Source organism: Nansenia antarctica (assembly GCF_963989245.1).
Source record: "Nansenia antarctica genome assembly, chromosome: 6".
NCBI lineage: Eukaryota > Metazoa > Chordata > Actinopteri > Argentiniformes > Microstomatidae > Nansenia > Nansenia antarctica.
In genome coordinates, this window is record NC_137676.1 from 2516918 (window position 1) to 2537033 (window position 20116).

At 47.9% G+C, this 20116-nt stretch overlaps 1 protein-coding gene across 1 annotated transcript; it reads left to right on the forward strand.

Moving 5' to 3' along the window:
- Nucleotides 1–4281: 4281 nt before the first annotated feature.
- LOC308159673 (voltage-gated potassium channel regulatory subunit KCNF1-like) lies at nucleotides 4282–5787 on the forward strand (the record flags this gene model as incomplete). The annotated part of the gene is made up of 1 exon (XM_080533489.1): nucleotides 4282–5787. One exon carries the CDS (start codon nucleotides 4282–4284, stop codon nucleotides 5785–5787), a length of 1506 nt encoding a protein of 501 aa, XP_080389615.1.
- Between the last annotated feature and the right edge of the window lie 14329 nt (nucleotides 5788–20116).

A 20116-nucleotide genomic window follows, 5' to 3' on the forward strand; every position in this document is an offset into this window, starting at 1 on the left:
AGAACATCACAGATCCTCCACCAAATTTGTCAGTGGGTGCGAGACACTGTGGCTTATAGGCCTCTCCAGGTCTCTGTCTAACCGTTAGACACTAGGTGTCTACCAGGTGTACCAGGTGTACCAGATGTACCAGGATGCATCACAGTGAGGTTCGGCAGCCTGACTGCCCAGGACTGTAGACGCTCACAGAGGACAGTGAAGACTGCAGCCAAAATAATCAACACAGAACTGCCACAACTCAATAACATCTACAACACCCGCTGTATAAAAAAAGGTCAAAACATCCTTAAAGACACCTGCCACCCTGCCTATGCACTATTCACACTCCTCCCATCCCGAAAACGCTATAGAAGTATCAATTCACGCACCACCACCCGCCTCAGAAATAGTTTCTTCCCACAGGCAGTCAGGTTGTTGAACAGCTGAACCATGCCACCCTGCACTAAGCACATTGAATGAATGAATGAATGAATGAACTGTGTACATTGTACTGTGTTGTTTTGTTGTTTGTATTGTGGAGTATGTTGTTGTGTGTGATACTACAGAGAGAGACGAGGCTGAAGAACTTCATTGTATTAATACATATGACAATAAACTTGAACTTGAACTTGAACTTGAACTTGAACTTGTTGGGCAAAGATGAAAGTTGGACTCATCAGAGGAGATGACCGTAGTCCAGTCCTCTACGGTCCTTAAAGTCTTTTGCAAACCTCAGCCTGGCTCTTCCTTGCTTTTCATTGACGAAGGGCTTTTTTCTAGCTTTGCACGACTCCAGCCCTGCCCCTAGGAGCCTGTTGGTGGTCATACTCCAGCCCCGCCCCTAGGAGCCTGTTGGTGGTCATACTCCAGCCCCGCCCCTAGGAGCCTGTTTCAGCCCCGCCCCTAGGAGCCTGTTTCAGCCCCGCCCCTAGGAGTCTGTTTCAGCCCCGCCCCTAGGAGTCTGTTTCAGCCCTGCCCCTAGGAGTCTGTTTCAGCCCTGCCCCTAGGAGCCTGGTGGTGGTCATACTCCAGCCCTGCCCCTAGGAGCCTGTTTCAGCCCTGCCCCTAGGAGCCTCTAATGTTTTTTAACCATCCTCTCTGTGCCCATCACCCCAACTGCCGTTTACCCTTTTTTTGTAGGTCATTTGATGTCATCCTACAGTTGTTGAGTAAGTAAAACTTTATTTATATAGCGCCCTTCACAGCACGGATGCACAGGGTGTTTTACATCAAAATAAGAAAAGTGCAATCAGAACATACAAGGATTAAAAACACAAACACAAACGGGGGAAACACCCCCCAATAATCGCTTCGTTTGTCGTCCTATGCCAAAAACCGGAAAGCAATTTTTTTGGCTCGATTGCGAGCTTTCACAATTCCTGTCATTATGGAAGCAACCTGATGCCGACTATGTCCGTCTGCCAGTAAAGCCAACATTTATCCCTTCTTTTCCTCTCTCAAAACGTTTCTTTTCAACTGTTTTGGCATGGTCAGTAGTTTTTTTTATTTTTATTCCAATTACCTTTTAGGTACTACTAGCACTGTTTTTACCACCCAGCTGGTCCTGTCATCCTAGGCCTAGGGCATTACTGAAGAGCGTCCAGCTGAACTGAAGCCAAGGCAGATTTCAACCTCCCACACATTTCTAAACTAGGTCGCTGATGTTAGCATACAGCTTGTTATTGATCAGACCGGATGTACACAAGCAATAAATATTTTATTGCGGCCCAGCCCTAAGTTTGACGTGTGTCAAATAAACACAAATATAATTATTATCCATTATTTACACTCAGGATTCAGTGGGGTATACTTTACCTTGTTAAATAAGATTCGGTTCAGGTGATCTCCTAATCAGTACCTCACAACAGCCGTGCCTATTTCACCTACTAGTAGAGCCGCCTTGGGGGGCTAATAGACCCCCTTTTTAGAATGTAAATCTGCTATTTACACACAAAGATCACTTCTTTTAAATTAGCCTGCTTCCTACTCAGAAAAACTGCAACATAGTTTTATACTAGCTTATCCGGATGAGATTTTTAAAATGTAAGGATACTGGTAGAACGCACTTATCTAGGACCAGTCATGAAAGGAGGGTCCTGAAATTTGATCAAGTGCAAAGATAGATTTGTTTTTTACTCACAGGGGTCACCGATCACCCATCACGGCTCTTCTAGTGTTAACACGTTAGAATTTGGGAGGGTAAGCTGCTTCTAGGTCTGCCTGCACCTTCCAGCAACTTCTACCAGAGTTTATGGAACTATCAAAGGTTGAGGAATGACTTAAAAAATAGTTCTTGGACCTAAAAATGTCTTTTAAATGAATAACATTAATAGCCTACGATTCATCATCTCACACACACACACACACACACACACACACACACGCACACGCACACGCACACGCACACGCACACGCACACGCACACACACACACACACACACACACACACACACACACACACACACACACACACACATTTGTGTACGATCAAGACGGATGAATTAGAACCCATAGCCTCCTACAGGGATCTTATTGTGCCACCATAAAATATTAAAAATAGCAGAACTGCAATATGAACTCATTGCCACTAGATGGAGACACTGGACTGGACTGTGACGCACAGGTCAGCAAACACTGTTCCACCGGCGGCACACTAATGTGTTTTTTCACTCAAACAAATTAGTTTAGGCCTACTCGTTGACAACCACTTAATTGGTAATGACAACCAATTAATTGGCCTGGAATATATTGGGGATTTTTTTCATGTTGTTCTCTAATGTGAAATATTAGTGCTGGGTTAGGTGCTGCCACACTGAAGGCTCTGTACCCGAGACTTCAGGGGATGGGGAGATGGATTAGCCATCCACCTGGAGGACGAGATCTCCAACCTTCTCGAGCAGTGCCGGGGGTGCCACAACCATGAGCTCTGTTTTCTTGCCGTTGAGTTTGAGTAGGTTATAGTAGTCATCCAGTTTTGTATTTCTTTAAGGCAGTTGATGAGTGACTGAAGTCTAAATGGACTGCACTTATATAGCGCCTTTATCCAAAGCGCTTTACAACGGCCTCTCATTCACCCGTTCACACACACAGCTTGGTCTGTACCACTTTTTAAAACACTTATATAGGATGTCGTTTTTATAAGTTGTTTTCTCTTTTTACTTCTGATATCTGTATTGATTTTATCCTTTTATCATTCGTTTCATTGCTTTTGTGAAGTGCTTGTTTCCGTTTTATGAATTCTATTTTATTTCTTGGCTGTTTATTTGCTGTGTTTTATGCTGTATGCTACTAAATGTACTGTGAAGCACTTTGAATCTGCTGTCTTGATAAGTGCTATACAAATAAATACAAGTAAAATATTATTTGAAACTAGAAAAAAAGTACAGCAAACGAAAACAAAACTCTGCTCCTCAGTTTAATCTAGTATGGGGGAAAGTTATTGTAAAAAAAAATACAAGAAGAGGTGGACAACTACAAGAGAGTGAATGGAGGTGTTAATGTGTGCATATAGGTGTGTGCGTGCGTGCGTGTGTATGTGTGTGTGTGTGTGTGTGTGTGTGTGTGTGTGTGTGTGTGTGTGTGTGTGTGTGTGTGAGAGAGAGAGAGTTTTCTCTGTCACCGTCTTTGTATCTGCAAATCAGTTTGCTTAGTTTTGTGTTGTGACTTGCTATTTGTCTTGTGTTAGTTGTTGTTGTAGGCTACACAAAAATACAATTATATAAAATAAAATTGAACTGGACATGTGCTTTTGCATTTACCCTTTCTAATTTAACCTTTCCATGAATGCCATGCAGTTTCTGGTATATTTCTATGATGTCATCTCTCAGTCTATACCATAAACATCATTTATTGCAACTCTCCTCCCACGTCCTCTGCCCGCTGCTCTCCACACCCCTGGAACTTACTTCACATTCATCACGCCGCATGGATTTATATCTGTTGTGACGCGCGCTCTGCAAGACAGCGCTCTGCAAGACAGTGCGCGCACTGATGCAGTCTTATCCAACTTTCCCAGCGAGCAAAGAGGCTCTCTCCACGGCGCACTCTCCACGCTCTCTCCACGCTCTCTCTCTCTCCAGGCTCTCTCTCTCTCCAACTCTCTCTCTCTCCAGGCTCTCTCCGGTATTCTGCTGACGGACAGCTGCGGAGAAGACCAAAAAAATGCTGCCACATTGACGCTGAATATTTTTTTTTTCCTGGTGCGAGTCTAGGCTACATCTCACGTATCCAGACAGAAGACACAAGGACTAGAGGCACAACTGATTCATCTTGGAATAAGTCGGGAACAATACGCGGACAAGTATGTGGGGAATACCTAGGACGCGATACGCCGATTGCAACGGCTCGGACGCAAGCGACGAAACTGAGCTCGTGGTGAACATCGGCGGGGTGAAACAGGTGTTGTATGGAGACGTCCTGAACCGCTATCCAGAGACCCGATTAGCGGAACTAGTCAACTGCTCCACGGAGACGGAGACCTCGGATGACCTATCCTCACTTTGCGACGACTATGACACCGGGAATGGAGAATTTTATTTCGACAGGGACCCGGACGCGTTCAAATGCATCATTGAAGTGTATTACTACGGGGAGATACACATGAAACGGGGCATTTGCCCAATTTGTTTTATGAAGGAGATGGAGTTCTGGAAGATCGACCCGGATTTCCTGGACGAGTGCTGCAAAAGCAACCTGGACGAGGTGGAGGACGAGCTCGCGGAGATCGCAGAGAAAGTCCAAACCATCCTGGTGGACCGGGAGGGGGACCCGTCGGCCATGGGCTGGCAGAGGTTCCAAATGTTCCTGTGGAAGTTCCTGGAGAAGCCCGAGTCCTCGCTGCCGGCGCGCGTAATCGCCATCCTCTCCTTCCTCTTCGTCCTCGTCTCCTCCGTGGTGATGTGCGTGGGCACCCTCCCCGACCTGCAAGTGGAGGACCTCGAAGGCAACCGCGCGGAACACCCGACCCTGGAGGCCATCGAGACCGTCTGCATCGCGTGGTTCACCGTCGAGTACGTCTTGCGCCTGATCTCCTCCCCGAACAAGATGACATTCGTCCTGTCTTTCATGAACATCATAGACTTCATGGCGATCATGCCATTTTTCGTGGTGCTCACGCTGACGTCCCTGGGCACGGCGATGATGGAGCTGGCCAACGTGCAGCAGGCGGTGCAGGCGCTGCGCATCATGCGCATCGCGCGTGTCTTCAAGCTGGCGCGCCACTCCGCGGGACTGCAGACCCTCACCTCCGCCCTGAAGAGCAGCTTCAAAGAGCTGGGGCTGCTGCTCATGTACATGGGCGTGGGGGTGTTCCTGTTCTCGGCGCTGGGCTACACGATGGAACAGAGCCACCCGGACACCCTGTTCACCAGCATCCCCCAGTCCTTCTGGTGGGCCGTGATCACCATGACCACGGTGGGCTACGGGGACATCTACCCCAAGACCACCCTGGGGAGGTGCAACGCGGCCGTGAGCTTCCTCTGCGGCGTCATCGCCATCGCGCTGCCCATCCACCCCATCATCAACAACTTTGTCATCTTCTACAATAAGCAGCGGGTGCTGGAGACCGCGGCCAAGCACGAGATCGAGCTGATGGCCCTGCGCTCGAGCGAGGCCGAGGAGGGCGCAGAGACAGAGAGAACGGGCGCGTGCCGCCGGAGTCTGCGCGGGTCTGTGTGCGCGGCCGGGGGGGTGGTGTGGGACCCCTCGCACAGTGACACCCACATACCGCTGCTGCACGACCCCCTCACCCCGGTCTCGAGGGGCTGCAGCAGGAGGAACACAGACCCCCGGCCTGGACACGAGCTTTGAGCTTTGACAATTCATAGGAGCTGGTTTAGGAACACCTCGAGGCCTGTCTGTCACAACCGGTTACGACTCTAACAGCTATTCATAGGATCCATTTGCGAGGCAATATACGAGATTATTTAGAACTATCACTATAAACAGATAACAAATGGTGCTTGCTGAGTGCATTTTTTTCAAATGCTTGCTTGATCGCTTTTTTTTCTTCAAATGTGTCTAATGCATTCTAATGTACAGAATAGAAATCGTTTCACAGCCCACCATAGGTCACGTTAGTCAAGAACACTGCAAATAACGAACAAAGGGGACGGAAAAAACAACGATTTTAACTAAACTAATTACTATATGTATTCTAACAACATTGTTCCTCATGATATAGTCAGCCTGATGGACCATTATGTCTTTTTCAGAAAGTAGAAACGGACTTTGTGAGCAGTAAGCACAGTTCTGGTTCTTACAACCTCTGAAGGACCACCTCATGTGAATTGTCTGATATATTGGTGCCCCCGCCCCCCCCCCCCACCCCCCACACACACACACAGAAAAGATTATGGTGCATTCATTGTCTTATGTATAGAAAACATTTATTAAATGTGACTGAATTATTAATGTCTCCCGTACGTATCTTTATCTCTTGTATGTATCTTTCTATATTGCAGCCTGGACAAAAATATGCTTCTCACACTGAAGAAACAGATAATGAACCTAGACAAGCGTATCAAAAACCAGACAACATCATAGGTCTGCATGTAGCCTATAGACATCTGCGTTTTTATATCTTAAAACAAATGTTCTAAATAATTGAAGAAATGCAGGTTAGATCAGGCTCACACATGTTAGTGTGTTCGTGTGTGTGTGTGTGTGTGTGTGTGTGTGTGTGTGTGTGTGTGTGTGTGTGTGTGTGTGTGTAGCCTGTTTTGTCTGCAAAGCTGTGAATTTTAGAACTCTACAAAATGGCACTATTCACTTCACTTGAGTGCTTCTCCTCCTGTTCGTTCTCTCCATGTTATGTTTTATTCAGTCTTAACTCTGGCAGTGACTCCCAGGCACACCAGGACTCAACTGGTGGGGGTGAGTTTCCTGCCAAATAACTTTCCCTGGGCTGTAAGGACATGAGGACATTGTGACGTTAGAATTATAAGGTTCTATTTCCATTTTTATAAAAATTGAGTTTTTTACATAATCTGATCCATTAGGCGTTTATTAATGCCTGTGTGGTGTTATTTTTTAAATGTTGACAAAATAGTTTTTTTAGTTAGTAATTCATAAAATACAAAGGTTCCATCTCACAAAACATAATGGAATGTAAAAACTTTGACGCTCAATATCTCTGAACTGCCCTAGACGGAGATAGAACCTTATGATTCTAAGCTCACGAACTGGTGGGGGTGATTTTGTCGTTTCCTGCCAAATAACTTTCCCTGGGCTGTAGGACAGGAAGACATGTCATGTAATGGGCTTAAATTTTGCAGCAGCCCCTGAGGGTGTGGCACACTTGACCGCTGAGACGGGTGAGTGAAAGAAAGAGAGGACACTGGAGGAGGGAGGGCGGGAGGGAGGGCTGGAGGGAGGGAGGGAGAGAGGGCTGGAGGCAGGTTAACGGGTGAGTGAAAGAAAGAGAGGACACTAGAGGAGAGAGGGAGGGAGGGAGGGCTGGAGGGAGGGAGGGATGGAGGGAGAGAGAGAGAGAGAGAGAGGGAGGGAAGGAGAAAGGGAGAGAGAGAGAGAGAGAAGGAGGGAGGGAGAAAGGGAGAGAGAGAGAGGGAGGGAGGGAGGTCTGGAGGGAGGGAGGGCTTGAGGGAGGGCTGGAGGCAGGTTAGCAACAGCTTGTCAGGTTGTCCACCCACTCACACCTTCTCTCATATGGGACCTATCTCTCCCCCCGCAGTAGCCGGTGGACTAACACATATCATGCCGGGGCAGAGAGGCCTTTGTTGCCCTGACAGGTACGACCAGCGTCCATGTCAAAGGCTGCCATGCGATTGTGCAGCAGAACAATGTCTCTCTCTCTCTGTCTCTCTCATACACACATAGTAAATACTGCACACGCACACGCACGCACACACGCACACACACACAAAAACACACACACACACACAAACGAACACACATGCACACATAAAAACACACGCAGAGACACACACTCTCTTTGTCCCTCTCTCTTTCTCCCCCCCTCCCTCTCTCTTTCTCCCCCCCCCTCCCTCTCTCTTTCTCCCCCCCCCCTCCCTCTCTCTTTCTCCCCCCCTCCCTCTCTCTTTCTCCTCCCCCCCTCCCTCTCTCTTTCTCCCCCTCCCTCTCTCTTTCTGTCTACACACACATGCATTATTGACATAGCGCATCCACGTATACCGCAGTGGAGGTGGATATCCTTTTGCCTTGAGCAAATCTCATGATGTTTTGCTCCGTACTGCTCTGTATGTTCTTTAATTGGCTAAAGGAAAGAAATATATAGAAAAATATACATTTTATATTCACATGCTTGGCATTTAGCAGACGCCTTATTCCAAAGCGACTTACAATCAATACATTTGAATACTAAGCGTGTGAATCATCAATCCACTAGTGCTGGGGGGGTAGTAGGTGTCTCAGGAGACACAGTCCTGGGGGGTAGTAGGTGTCTCAGGAGACACAGTCCTGGGGGGTAGTAGATGTCTCAGGAGACACAGTGCTGGCAGGCCCGGATTAACCCCCTAGGGTGCCCTAGGGTGACCAGACTTGATGTGTGCCCCCCCCCCCCCAACACACACACTTTTATTTTATTTTATTTTTTTACTTTGCAAGTGAAAATGTGATATTTACTATGGTTACAAAAACCATAGATTTACAAGAGCATATTACTACAGTACAGGCTCATCCCAGTTGGGCCTAATGCCATAGTATAGCCTTGACACTGATGCTCAAATCTGAATGCAACTCACATCCCAATGCAACACGACTTTCTAAATATAGGCTAATTATTTCCATCATAAATGGCCTGAGACTACATGCAAAACCATAACAAAGGGGGAAATGCACATACTGTATACTACAATAAAACAAGCTCAATACCAACCAAGTCCAAAAATGGAAATAAACAGCGCCTCTCTCTTTGCCGCTCTGCTCACCTTCGTGATGCTGTATCAGACGTAGGCTATTCATAGCTTTCATGTGACGTCACAGCATAGTGGAAACGCCCACCTGACGGGCAAAAGGCACTTTTTGCGGGCAAAACCCACTTTTTGCGGGTTAATAACTTTGATTTCCCGTGGGTTAGGAAAATAATTCCAACGTGTCCGGATAGAGTAGAAGACAGGGAATCCAACACTATTTGAATGGAGTCGATCCTCCACTCCTATCACCGTGGACACAGCAAGGAGCGAATTCCCGGATATAAATATTCCCTCGCCTCGCTGACAGCGGGAGTTGGGAGTTTCGTCCAGCAGCCGGTGAACGCCCGGTTGATCGAGTTTCATATTAAAAGTATATCTTCTCGGGGTGTCAGCGCGGTGGTTAAGGGCTCAAAATGACCGTATACTGATGGTGAATTTAGCAATAATAGTCTTATGTTTGTACCACCTCCATAACCGGTGTTATTCACGGGAAAAGCCGGTCAAGGAGGCACCCTTTGCAGGTCAATAACTTTGATTCTCCGGGGGTTAGGAAAATAATTCCAACGTGTCCGGATAGAGTAGAAGACAGGGAATCCAACACTATTTGAATGGAGTCGATCCTCCACTCCTATCACCGTGGACACAGCAAGGAGCGAATTCCCGGATATAAATATTCCCTCGCCTCGCTGACAGCGGGAGTTGGGAGTTTCGTCCAGCAGCCGGTGAACGCCCGGTTGATCGAGTTTCATATTAAAAGTATATCTTCTCGGGGTGTCAGCGCGGTGGTTAAGGGCTCAAAATGACCGTATACTGATGGTGAATTTAGCAATAATAGTCTTATGTTTGTACCACCTCCATAACCGGTGTTATTTACGGGAAAAGCCGGTCAAGGAGGCACCCTTTGCAGGTCAATAACTTTGATTCTCCGGGGGTTAGGAAAATAATTCCAACGTGTCTGGATAGAGTAGAAGACAGGGAATCCAACACTATTTGAATGGTGTCAATCCTCCACTCCTATCACCGTCGTGTATCTTGATAGTTCTTCATGAGTGAGGTGCTCTAAATAGTAGGCAGCCATGTTGAGCGATGTTGCTATGATACTTTTTGCCCGTCAGGTTGGTGGTTGCTAGGGAAGAAACCACGTGACTGAAAGCTATGAATAGCCCTGTGCATCACACAGCCTGCCCAAATCAGCCACAGCCTCATATTAGCCCCAAATAATCATAAGTAAGCCTTACCTTTAGCAGAACTTCTTTTTTCTTGATTTTACGCAGGCAAAGTCGTTGACTAAATCCTCAAAGTCCATCTCTTTGACCAACTCGGATTCAATTGCCAGCAGGGAAAGTGCAGACAGACGCTTCTGTCCCATAGTGGTTCTGAGTTCATTCTTCACTCGTTTGAGTTGGGAGAAGGATCTCTCGCCCTCGCAGTTGGTAACTGGCAGGGTAAGGAAGAGCCTCAGTGCGACAAACACACATTGGAACGTCGTCTGTAGTCCATGTATTCTCAGGATTTGAAGCATCTCCTCTGGTGAACGGGTTGTCTCCTCCCGCACAAAATCCTTGAACTGAATAAGTTCATCTCCAAAGTTTTTGTCCAGGTCATCTGGATATGTGGAGGAGAGCGCAGTAGCGCGTTTACGCACAGAATCGCGGTCCATGTCGGAATCAAACAAAACGCCAAATAGTCCATTCAGGGCCCTGTATGCATCAATGCGCTGAACAAGACAGGATTGCTTAATTTTTCGCTTGGCAGAGCCACTCAGTTGTCGCCTGTCCATTTTGATTTCTTAGTTGATAGTTTGGCGTCACTGCGTCATCGCGCACCTGTCTGTGATTGGGGGGGGGGGGGGGGGGGGGCACTTGTCTGTGACTGGGGGTGGGGCACTCGCAATTATTTATCTTATTATTTATATGATAGCCTAAATATAACCGTTAGTTTTGTACCTGTGTGGATGTCTTCCAGTAAATATAGCCTATATTTTCAAAATGTGCCCAAAATATTTTAAAGGTCTATTCATTGTCCGAATAATTTGGTGCCCCCCCATTGGCTGGTGCCCCAGGGCGTTCACCCGATGCAATATATGGATAATCCGGGCTTGAGTGCTGGGGGGTAGTAGATGTCTCAGGAGACACAGTGCTGGGGGGTAGTAGATGTCTCAGGAGACACAGTGCTGGGGGGTAGTAGATGTCTCAGGACACACAGTGCTGGGGGGGTAGTAGATGTCTCAGGAGACACAGTGCTGGGGGGTAGTAGATGTCTCAGGAGACACAGTGCTGGGGGGTAGTAGATGTCTCAGGAGACACAGTGCTGAGGGGTAGTAGATGTCTCAGGAGACACAGTGCTGGGGGGTAGTAGATGTCTCAGGAGACACAGTGCTGGGGGGTAGTAGATGTCTCAGGAGACACAGCGCTGGGGGGTAGTAGATGTCTCAGGAGACACAGTGCTGGGGGGTAGTAGAAGTCTCAGGAGACAGTGCTGGGGGGTAGTAGATGTCTCAGGAGGCACAGTGCTGGGGGGTAGTAGATGTCTCAGGAGACACAGTGCTGGGGGGTAGTAGATGTCTCAGGAGACACAGTGCTGGGGGGTAGTAGATGTCTCAGGAGGAGCAGTTACTGTATCTCCTACTATAACGGACCCGTTTTGCAAAGGCCTCAGAGACAGCAGGTGTCTCTCTTGCGTACAGACAGACAGACAGACACGAAATCCATGTGTCACATGCAGCTGACTCACTAGGCCTGGATGCTGTTTGTTGCTTTTGACTCAATTACATGGATCAGTGTTGCGTTACACGTCAGCCATTGTGGTGATGACAGGAGGACAGAACAGTCAGAACCCCCTCCCCCCCCCTCCCCCCCCCCTCCCCCCCCCACCCCCATTCCCACTCTCAATTTAGGATTCGGATTATGTACTAATGTCTCTGACTAAAAATAGGGAGATCCTTTCGCCTCCGGGTATATCCTACATATAGGCTACACTCTCCAAACAATTCTAGAAAACAACAACAACTAAAGAAAAAAACAAGAAAAAAAAACCACCATGAAGATGGAAACAACCCTAACCAATTTCACGATTTTAGACATTGAACTGATTATGATTGATGATGACTCATCTGGGTATAATTTCTTGCTGTCGCTGAACAGACTGAATCATAACAATTCAAACATATTTAAAGCAAAAACCACCACCACCAGACCACATTTAAGCCTGTCTCTCTCTACATAACAGCGCTCTCATGCTATCCATGACAGCTGCTGTGTTCGTTATGCCTGGCCCACGTTCCATAATTAATCTGTACCCGTACGTAGGCCTGGATCTAGCTGAGGGGAAGCTGTCTTTCTAACGCCATAGGCGACTGAACGAGGTATGCGGGCTATGTAAATGACGTGTGGGGGCGATCGGCTCACACGTTAGACAGTTAGTCAGTCGCGTTCATTTGAATAAGGAATGTTTTGGGCACAAAGGCAACAGACATGTCACCACCGGCTGGCCTTATACACACACACACACCCCCTGTCTCGCTGTGAGAGATATTTTCGGGGGCCGGAATGGGGAAAAGGTTATATCTTCTGCCTCATAGCAGATTCACAAGTAGTGAACACTTTCGTAGCCATTATTATTTTATGAACAGAAAAAAAGTTTCAAGGCACGTAGTCGGCCTAGGTGCACTCGGAAGAAGATTGACTCATACGGAGAACGGAGAGGGGGGCTAGCTAAAGAACATTTGGAACAATAATGATAACCGATTAAATCTGACATTTCTTCAAAGCGAGAGAATGAGGGAAAATATACAGCTGGTGGAAAAACACCACCAGGTCATCATCTCAATTAAGGCCCAATGATTTTCTCCGTCCTAAGTCCTCGTCATTATGAGAACATCCTTTCAGAGAACGTTTTAAAGGGCTCCCGTGGGTGTCTGGGGGTCAAGGTTTAAACACGGCCGACAGATGAAAATATGGAACAAGCACAATACAATTCCAGTCAAGGAGAACAGTGAGTCAGTTCCTGTACCTTAATTAAAATGAAAAAATTCACGACACCTTAACATTAATCAGTTTACTCAGATAAATCAATACAATTAGGCATTAAACAATAACGAAGACCCTATCCAGACGCTAAATAAAGAAGATGACCAATCAAGTTGATGAGTGTCTTAGCCCACCTTTTGCCATTGTTATTGGCCTCGTTAAAATCTATTGACTACTTCTTACGCCTTCCCTGCGCTCGTAATACCGTTTTCATGTTTCAATCAAAGTGTGGGGGGAAAGAGTGTGTCAGAGAATCAATTTGTACATAAAACGACTTGTTACCGTTGAGCCAAATCACTTTTATTAACAGTGGAGATGAGGGAAACTAATGGGGAGATGGTCTGATGCCAAGGCTTTGCCCGGGTAAAAAAGGGGCGTGTGTGAGAGAGAGGAGAGGAAAGAGAGAGAGAAGAGGAGAGGAGAGGAAAGAGAGGAGAGGAGAGGAGAGAGGAGATAGAGGAGAGGAGAGAGGGGAGAGGAGAGGAGAGGAGAGAGAGGAGAGAGGAGAGAGGAGAGAGGGGAGAGAGGAGAGGAGAGAGGAGAGGAGAAAGGAGAGAGGAGAGAGAGGAGAGGAGAGAGAGGAGAGGAGAGAGGAGAGGAGAGAGGAGAGAGGGGAGAGAGGAGAGGAGAGAGAGGAGAGAGAGAGGAGAGAGAGGAGAGGAGAGAGGGGAGAGAGGGGAGAGGAGAGAGAGGAGAGGAGAGGAGAGAGGGGAGAGAGGAGAGGAGAGAGAGGAGAGAGGAGGGGAGAGGGAGAGGAGAGGAGAGGAGAGGAGAGGAGAGAGAGGAGAGGAGAGAGGGGAGAGGAGAGGAGAGAGGAGAGGAGAGGAGAGAGAGGAGAGGAGAGAGAGGAGAGGAGAGGAGAGGAGAGAGAGGAGAGGAGAGAGGAGGGGAGAGGAGAGAGGGGAGAGAAGAGAGAGGAGAGGAGAGGAGAGAGAGGAGAGGAGAGAGAGGAGAGGAGAGAGAGGAGAGGAGAGAGAGGAGAGAGAGGGGAGAGGAGAGAGAGGAGAGGAGAGAGAGGAGAGAGAGGAGAGAGAGGAGAGGAGAGGAGAGGAGAGAGAGGAGAGAGAGGAGAGAGAGGGGAGAGGAGAGGAGAGAGAGGAGAGGAGAGAGAGGAGAGAGGAGAGGAGAGGAGAGAGGAGAGAGAGGAGAGGAGAGAGAGGAGAGGAGAGAGAGGGGAGAGGAGAGGGGAGAGGAGAGAGGAGAGGAGAGAGAGGAGAGAGAGGAGAGGAGAGAGAGGAGAGGAGAGAGAGGGGAGAGGAGAGAGAGGAGAGAGAGGAGAGGAGATGAGAGGAGAGAGGGGAGAGGAGAGAGGAGGGGAGAGGAGAGGAGAGAGAGGAGAGGAGAGAGAGAGAGAGGAGAGGAGAGAGAGGAGAGGAGAGAGAGGAGGGAGAGGAGAGGAGAGGAGAGGAGAGAGAGGAGAGGAGAGGAGAGAGAGGAGAGAGAGGAGAGAGAGGCGAGGAGAGAGAGGAGAGAGGAGAGGGGAGAGAGGAGAGGAGAGAGAGGAGAGAGGAGAGGAGAGGAGAGGAGAGAGAGGGGAGGAGAGGAAAGAGAGGAGAGAGAGGAGAGAGAGGAGAGGAGAGAAAGGGGAGAGGAGAGAGAGGAGAGGAGAGAGAGAGGAGAGAGAGAGGAGAGAGGGGAGAGGAGAGGAGAGGAGAGAGGAGAGGAGAGAGAGGGGAGAGGAGAGGGGAGGAGAGAGAGGAGAGGAGAGGAGAGAGAGGGGAGAGGAGAGGAGAGAAAGCCCAGAGGTCAGCGTGAAGGAGACCGTCAGTAACGACTGTTCGAGAGGGAGGCTTATAGTATGTCGATATATAATGTCGACCGCTTTTATGTTGCTAAATTTGCCCTTGACGGAGGTTGAGAACAGTTAATAGTAGAGGACTTCATGTCGCGTCAACTCCAAAACAACAGCGTCAGTAAGGGCCCCCCGAAAAAAACAACAAAGAAATAAGATTCGGTTAATTATAGGGTACGACTCGACACCCACACACGACGAGAAAAAAGTTCTTCCCTCTTGTGTGTGTGTTCATGCATATCAAATCCTCCTCCCAAGCTTCTCATTATCCGGTCTATAGCGGTCCACAAAAGTCCTTTATGTCGTTCACAGTGAGCTCAGACGCCTCTGCCCTTAACCTGACCGATAGGCTTCCTGTTTCGAATAAAACGGTTTTTCCCGCTGCGGCGGCAAGCCACGTGACGCTCGCACTCACACTCACACGGCCTCCGTTTGATTAATATATGGACTTATTATCTAATTAACAAAATTGGCATGAGAGACCCGTGCCTATGGAGATGGGTAATGTCCTCCGCGCGAAGTTGATTAGCTCATAGAATGCTTTATGGGCCGGAACATCTTCTCTTTCCAAGTGGGGCTAGTGCGGCAATAATCACAAATTATTTGCGGGTAGGGGGGGGTCATAAAAAGGGCGCTGAGCGAGGGATTCATGAAGCATATTCATCCGTTGAGGATTGATTTCTCTCTCAGATGTACTCAGACACGCATTAACCGTAAGTCATTGAAGGACAGCTATGTCTGCATAACGTCGGCGATGAACAACCGACCAGCCAGACTGCTTGTACATTCATGTAACAACCCCCACTTGCGGAAAGGGCGATGTACGATGTACGAAATACCGGACCAAACGATGACATTAAAACAAAAGAGACAGACAGAACGGTCAAACCTTCGTAAAAAAACAACAACACACCAGTTCCAATTAGCCCAAGTGCTTCTGCTAACACAAGCTAGCACATCAAAGGGAGGATGAATCTGTTCGTTCGTGACTGTTTCAGCTCATGATAGATTCTCTGTCAAATCCCCTGTCCGGCAGAGAGCCTCACTCAGTGTGAAACGAGCTCCGAACAAGCGGGAGTGAACACACACACACAACACACACACACACACACACACACACACACACACACACACACACACACACACACACACACACACACAGAACACACACACACACACACACACACACACACACACACACACACACACACATACACACACACACACACACACACACACACACACACAGAACACACAGAACACACAGCTCTCGCAAAAGAAAAACCTCCAGGCAAGCTCCTCAACAAATAAACTGCTCTGAAACCGGCCGACTGTGACACATTGCCTTTCTTGCCTTGACCCGTGTGTCATGTCTCTCTGTACTGTAAAAAAAAAAAAAAACCTGTGTTGGGTTAAGAGAGTGCAGGCTAAGTCAGTCAAGGGCCCCCAAACTCAACCTCACCCGCCCACTCTAAAACCATATCAACAACAGCTGAGGGGGGTCTGTTGTCTGTTATAGTTATAACAGACGAGGGGGATTAAACCTCCACCAGGAGTGATGGAGCCGTAGAAAACCCAGGGATTGACATTCCAGAGGTTGGCTTCACACGATGACTGATCGCAGATCTGTACGAGTCGAGCTTCGTCTATAAGGACACCACCTAGTCAATGAGTATATTTAGACGCCCAGTCAGTGATGAAGCTGTTCAGCGGCGGTGTCCTTGCTGGGCTATTCTGTGGTGATAATTAAAATGCCTCTGCTTTGTCCTCCTCTCCCCTCAGTGTTGTTTTTTGTTTTTTTTACTCAGTGATTACAGATGGCGACCAACGACCAACGTGGAAATCAATCCGCTTCCAGCCTCCCCTGTGGAGGAGGAATAAAGGAAGTATTGATGTTCCCATTAAGGGGAAATGGGACTTGGATACAGGCCACAACATGGTCACGGGAAATATACTGTAATTACAAAACTAAGATGTGTAATAGTATTGTACTGTTCACTGTACTCTCATTTCTACTGTTCTACTGTAACCTTATTTCATCAAAAGGGAGATTATAATTTGTATATATATATTTTTTTTCGCTTGAGACTTGCCAAGTTACAGTGTAGGGGAAATCTATTTACTTGTATGGTATTTTAGGTAACAGCACATAGATATGCAAACAGAACATGAGGTTAGGGAAAGAGCAAAGTGTTGTAATTAGTCGAGTTTTTAGGGTGCCAAGGAGGTAGAGAGAGAGGGAGGAGGGCGTCTGTATTTTAGGTAACAGCACAAAGATATGCAAATGAAACATGAGGTTAGGGATAGAGGAAAGTGTTGTAATTACTAGTCCAGTCTTTAGGGTGCCAAGGAGGTAGAGAGAGAGGGAGGAGGGCGTCTGGTTTGTGTGGGTCACAAATGTGAGTGCTCCTTCCTTGGGGTCCTGTGGGGCGGGGGTGGGGGGGGGGGGGGGGGGGTGATTGGGCGGGTGGGTTGTGGGTCGGAGGTATGTGGCGGGAGGGACATTTGTGGGAGAAGGGGGAGGTGGGGGGGACTGTTGGGGCAAAGGGAGATTGGGAAGGGGAGGCGGGGGACGGGGTGGTGGAAAGTTTATGGGAATGACTGGATTTTTGTTATTCTATTTCTCTTTTGTTTCATTATATGCTACCAGTCCCTTGTATTATTCCCTGAAATAATAATAAAAAATGTATCACAAAAACACAAAACACAAATGGGAGAGTGGACGGGCGACACAGTCAGTGTCACGTGTCAAACCACGTCCCAAACCACGTCCCAAACCACGTCCCAAACCACGCCCCCCCCGCCTGTTGCTGGTATGAATTCCCAGTCCGTCATCTCATGTCTCATCAGGTGATTGTCTTGGCTGGGTTCGGCCCGACAAGGTCAGTCTGACAGTGCCAACCGCTTGGGTGAATTAGCAGTTGAGGCATATTAAAACAACAGTGTACTGAAAGCCATTTGGCCTACACTCGATTTGGCCGAAAACAACAGTTTTTTTTATTGGGTGAGCAATACAAAATGGTGAAATCATTTTTGATTTTATTTGTGTGAGCAATAGCATGCATGCACCCACCCACCTGCCCTCATACACACACAGACACACACACACACACACACACACACACACACACACACACACACGCATACATACATACATGCATACATGCATACATGCATACATACATACATACTGTACATACATGCATACATGCATACACACATACATACATGCATGCATGCATGCATGCATTCATGCATACATACACACATACATACATACATACATGCATGCATGCATAAATATTGATTATGATTTCAGGGGTAGCAATACTCATGTCGTCTTCAATTTGTCTCCGATTTCAATGTATGACACATCATGTGAAAGCTTACAATCTGTAGTTTAAGCACATACATGTAAAAAAAACAGAAAAATGACTTTGCCTTCTGGTTGCACATTTCACCAGCAGCTGTCACGTATGTGAGCATGATAAGGCTAGTAAGGAGAAGAGTCTCTTCCAGCCATCGTATAGCTGCTGAAACCTGGGATGTCCTGGAGCGGAACGGCGTCCTCTCCAGATGGTTCCATGTCTGCCAGCCTGTGTTACTTACAAGCCTCCATGAAACACACACACACACACACACACACACATAAAGTACACACACACACACACACACACACACATAAAGTACATAAAGGGACAGACCCCCTACTAGTTCATTTCCCAGGGTGCAACAGCGGCGAGGCCATTTTGAGCAGGCGCCTTAGGCCTCACCTCCACTCTGTCTGAACGTGAACACAGACAGTACATCACATTAACAACACAGACAACCACACGTGAAAAGGAAACACTAATGCGCCACATAAGCTGTGAAACTGTCTCACGCCTTCGCCGTACCGGACAGTTAAGAATGATCATTTTTAATAAACCGCATATGAACAGTGAATAGCGAGACAACCTGGATTGTGTAGCACACAAAGCAACAAAGCGAGGTTGAGGAGATGTAAACAGCCACCCGCCTAGGGGGCGGCTGTGGCGCAGGAGGGAGAGCCGCCGTCTAATGATCGCAAGGTTGGCAGATCGCCGGTTCGAGCCCCGGCTGGCCACATGTCGAAGTGTCCTTGGGCAAGACACTGAACCCCAAATTGCTCCCAGTGAGCGGGGCCGGCCGGCGACCTCGCATGGTAGCTTGGCCGCCATCGGTGTGTGGATGTGTGTGTGTGAACGGGTGAATGAGTGAATGAGAGGCCGTTGTCAAGCGCTTTGGATAAAGGCGCTATATAAGTGCAGTCTGTTTACCATTTAACATTTACCCGCCTAATGTGTCACACCGTTCCGGAACCTCGGGCGGGCGGACTGGGTGAGTCAGCTCGGTGTGTGTGAGAGTGCTGCTAGTGGCCTAGCTGTGGTTATGTGCTTGCATGGTAATGCCCCAGAAGCACCTGGAGGCAGCGGTGACTCCTCTCACCCAGCTGTTCTAACTGCTCCACACCCCAGCTGCAGGTAGGGTTTTAACGAGCCTGACATTCTCTCTCACTCACCTTTGATTAATGAGCCTTTGAACATCCGTTTGAACATCAGAACCGTGACCGTGAACTATACGCTTTCAAGGTCCGTGGGCATGAGACAATGTAGTGAAATGGTAAACGGACTGCACTTATATAGCGCTTTTTTTGCTGCTCCAAAGCGCTTTACAACGGCCTCTCATTCACCCGTTCACACACACACATTCACACACCAATGGCGGCCAAGCTACCATGCAAGGCGCCGGCCCGCTCACTGGGAGCAATTTTGGGGTTCAGTGTCTTGCCCAAGGACACCACGACATGTGGCCAGCCGGGGCTCGAACCACCGATCTGCCAACCTTGTGATCATTAGGCGGCGACTCTACCTCCTGCGCCACAGACGCCCCAAGTGTTTTGTGGTGCCGTTATACCTGCGGTGCAGATTGAGAAATAAAACAAACTGCTGCTGTTTTATTTTATTATACCGGTAGTCCTTTGTGGAGAAGACATGTGTGGGGAACAAATGAACCCTGAACTCACCTACGCAAGGTTTTGCAAAGGTCTCGTTTGACAGATTATTCCACAGATACCACTGTATCATGATCATTTGTTTTGCACAATGGTGCTAACTATGACATTTGTTTTGCACAATGGTGCTAACTATGACAAAACCTCCCTCCTCTTTCCAGCACCCACGGGAGAGCCTACGTCTCTCGCCTAGCCTTAAGAAATGGCTAAAAACAAACAAATACTGTAACCATGACTACCATAACTCTCTCTGGGCCTCCCCTTGTTGCCCTGCAGACTGTCCAGCTACCTCTCCCTCAGTACCATCACACTACCTTACTTCCTGTCTGATTTTGCACTCTTAACCTGTGCACTTTATTTTCTACTGCACCAATTTATGTCCCTATGGTCACAT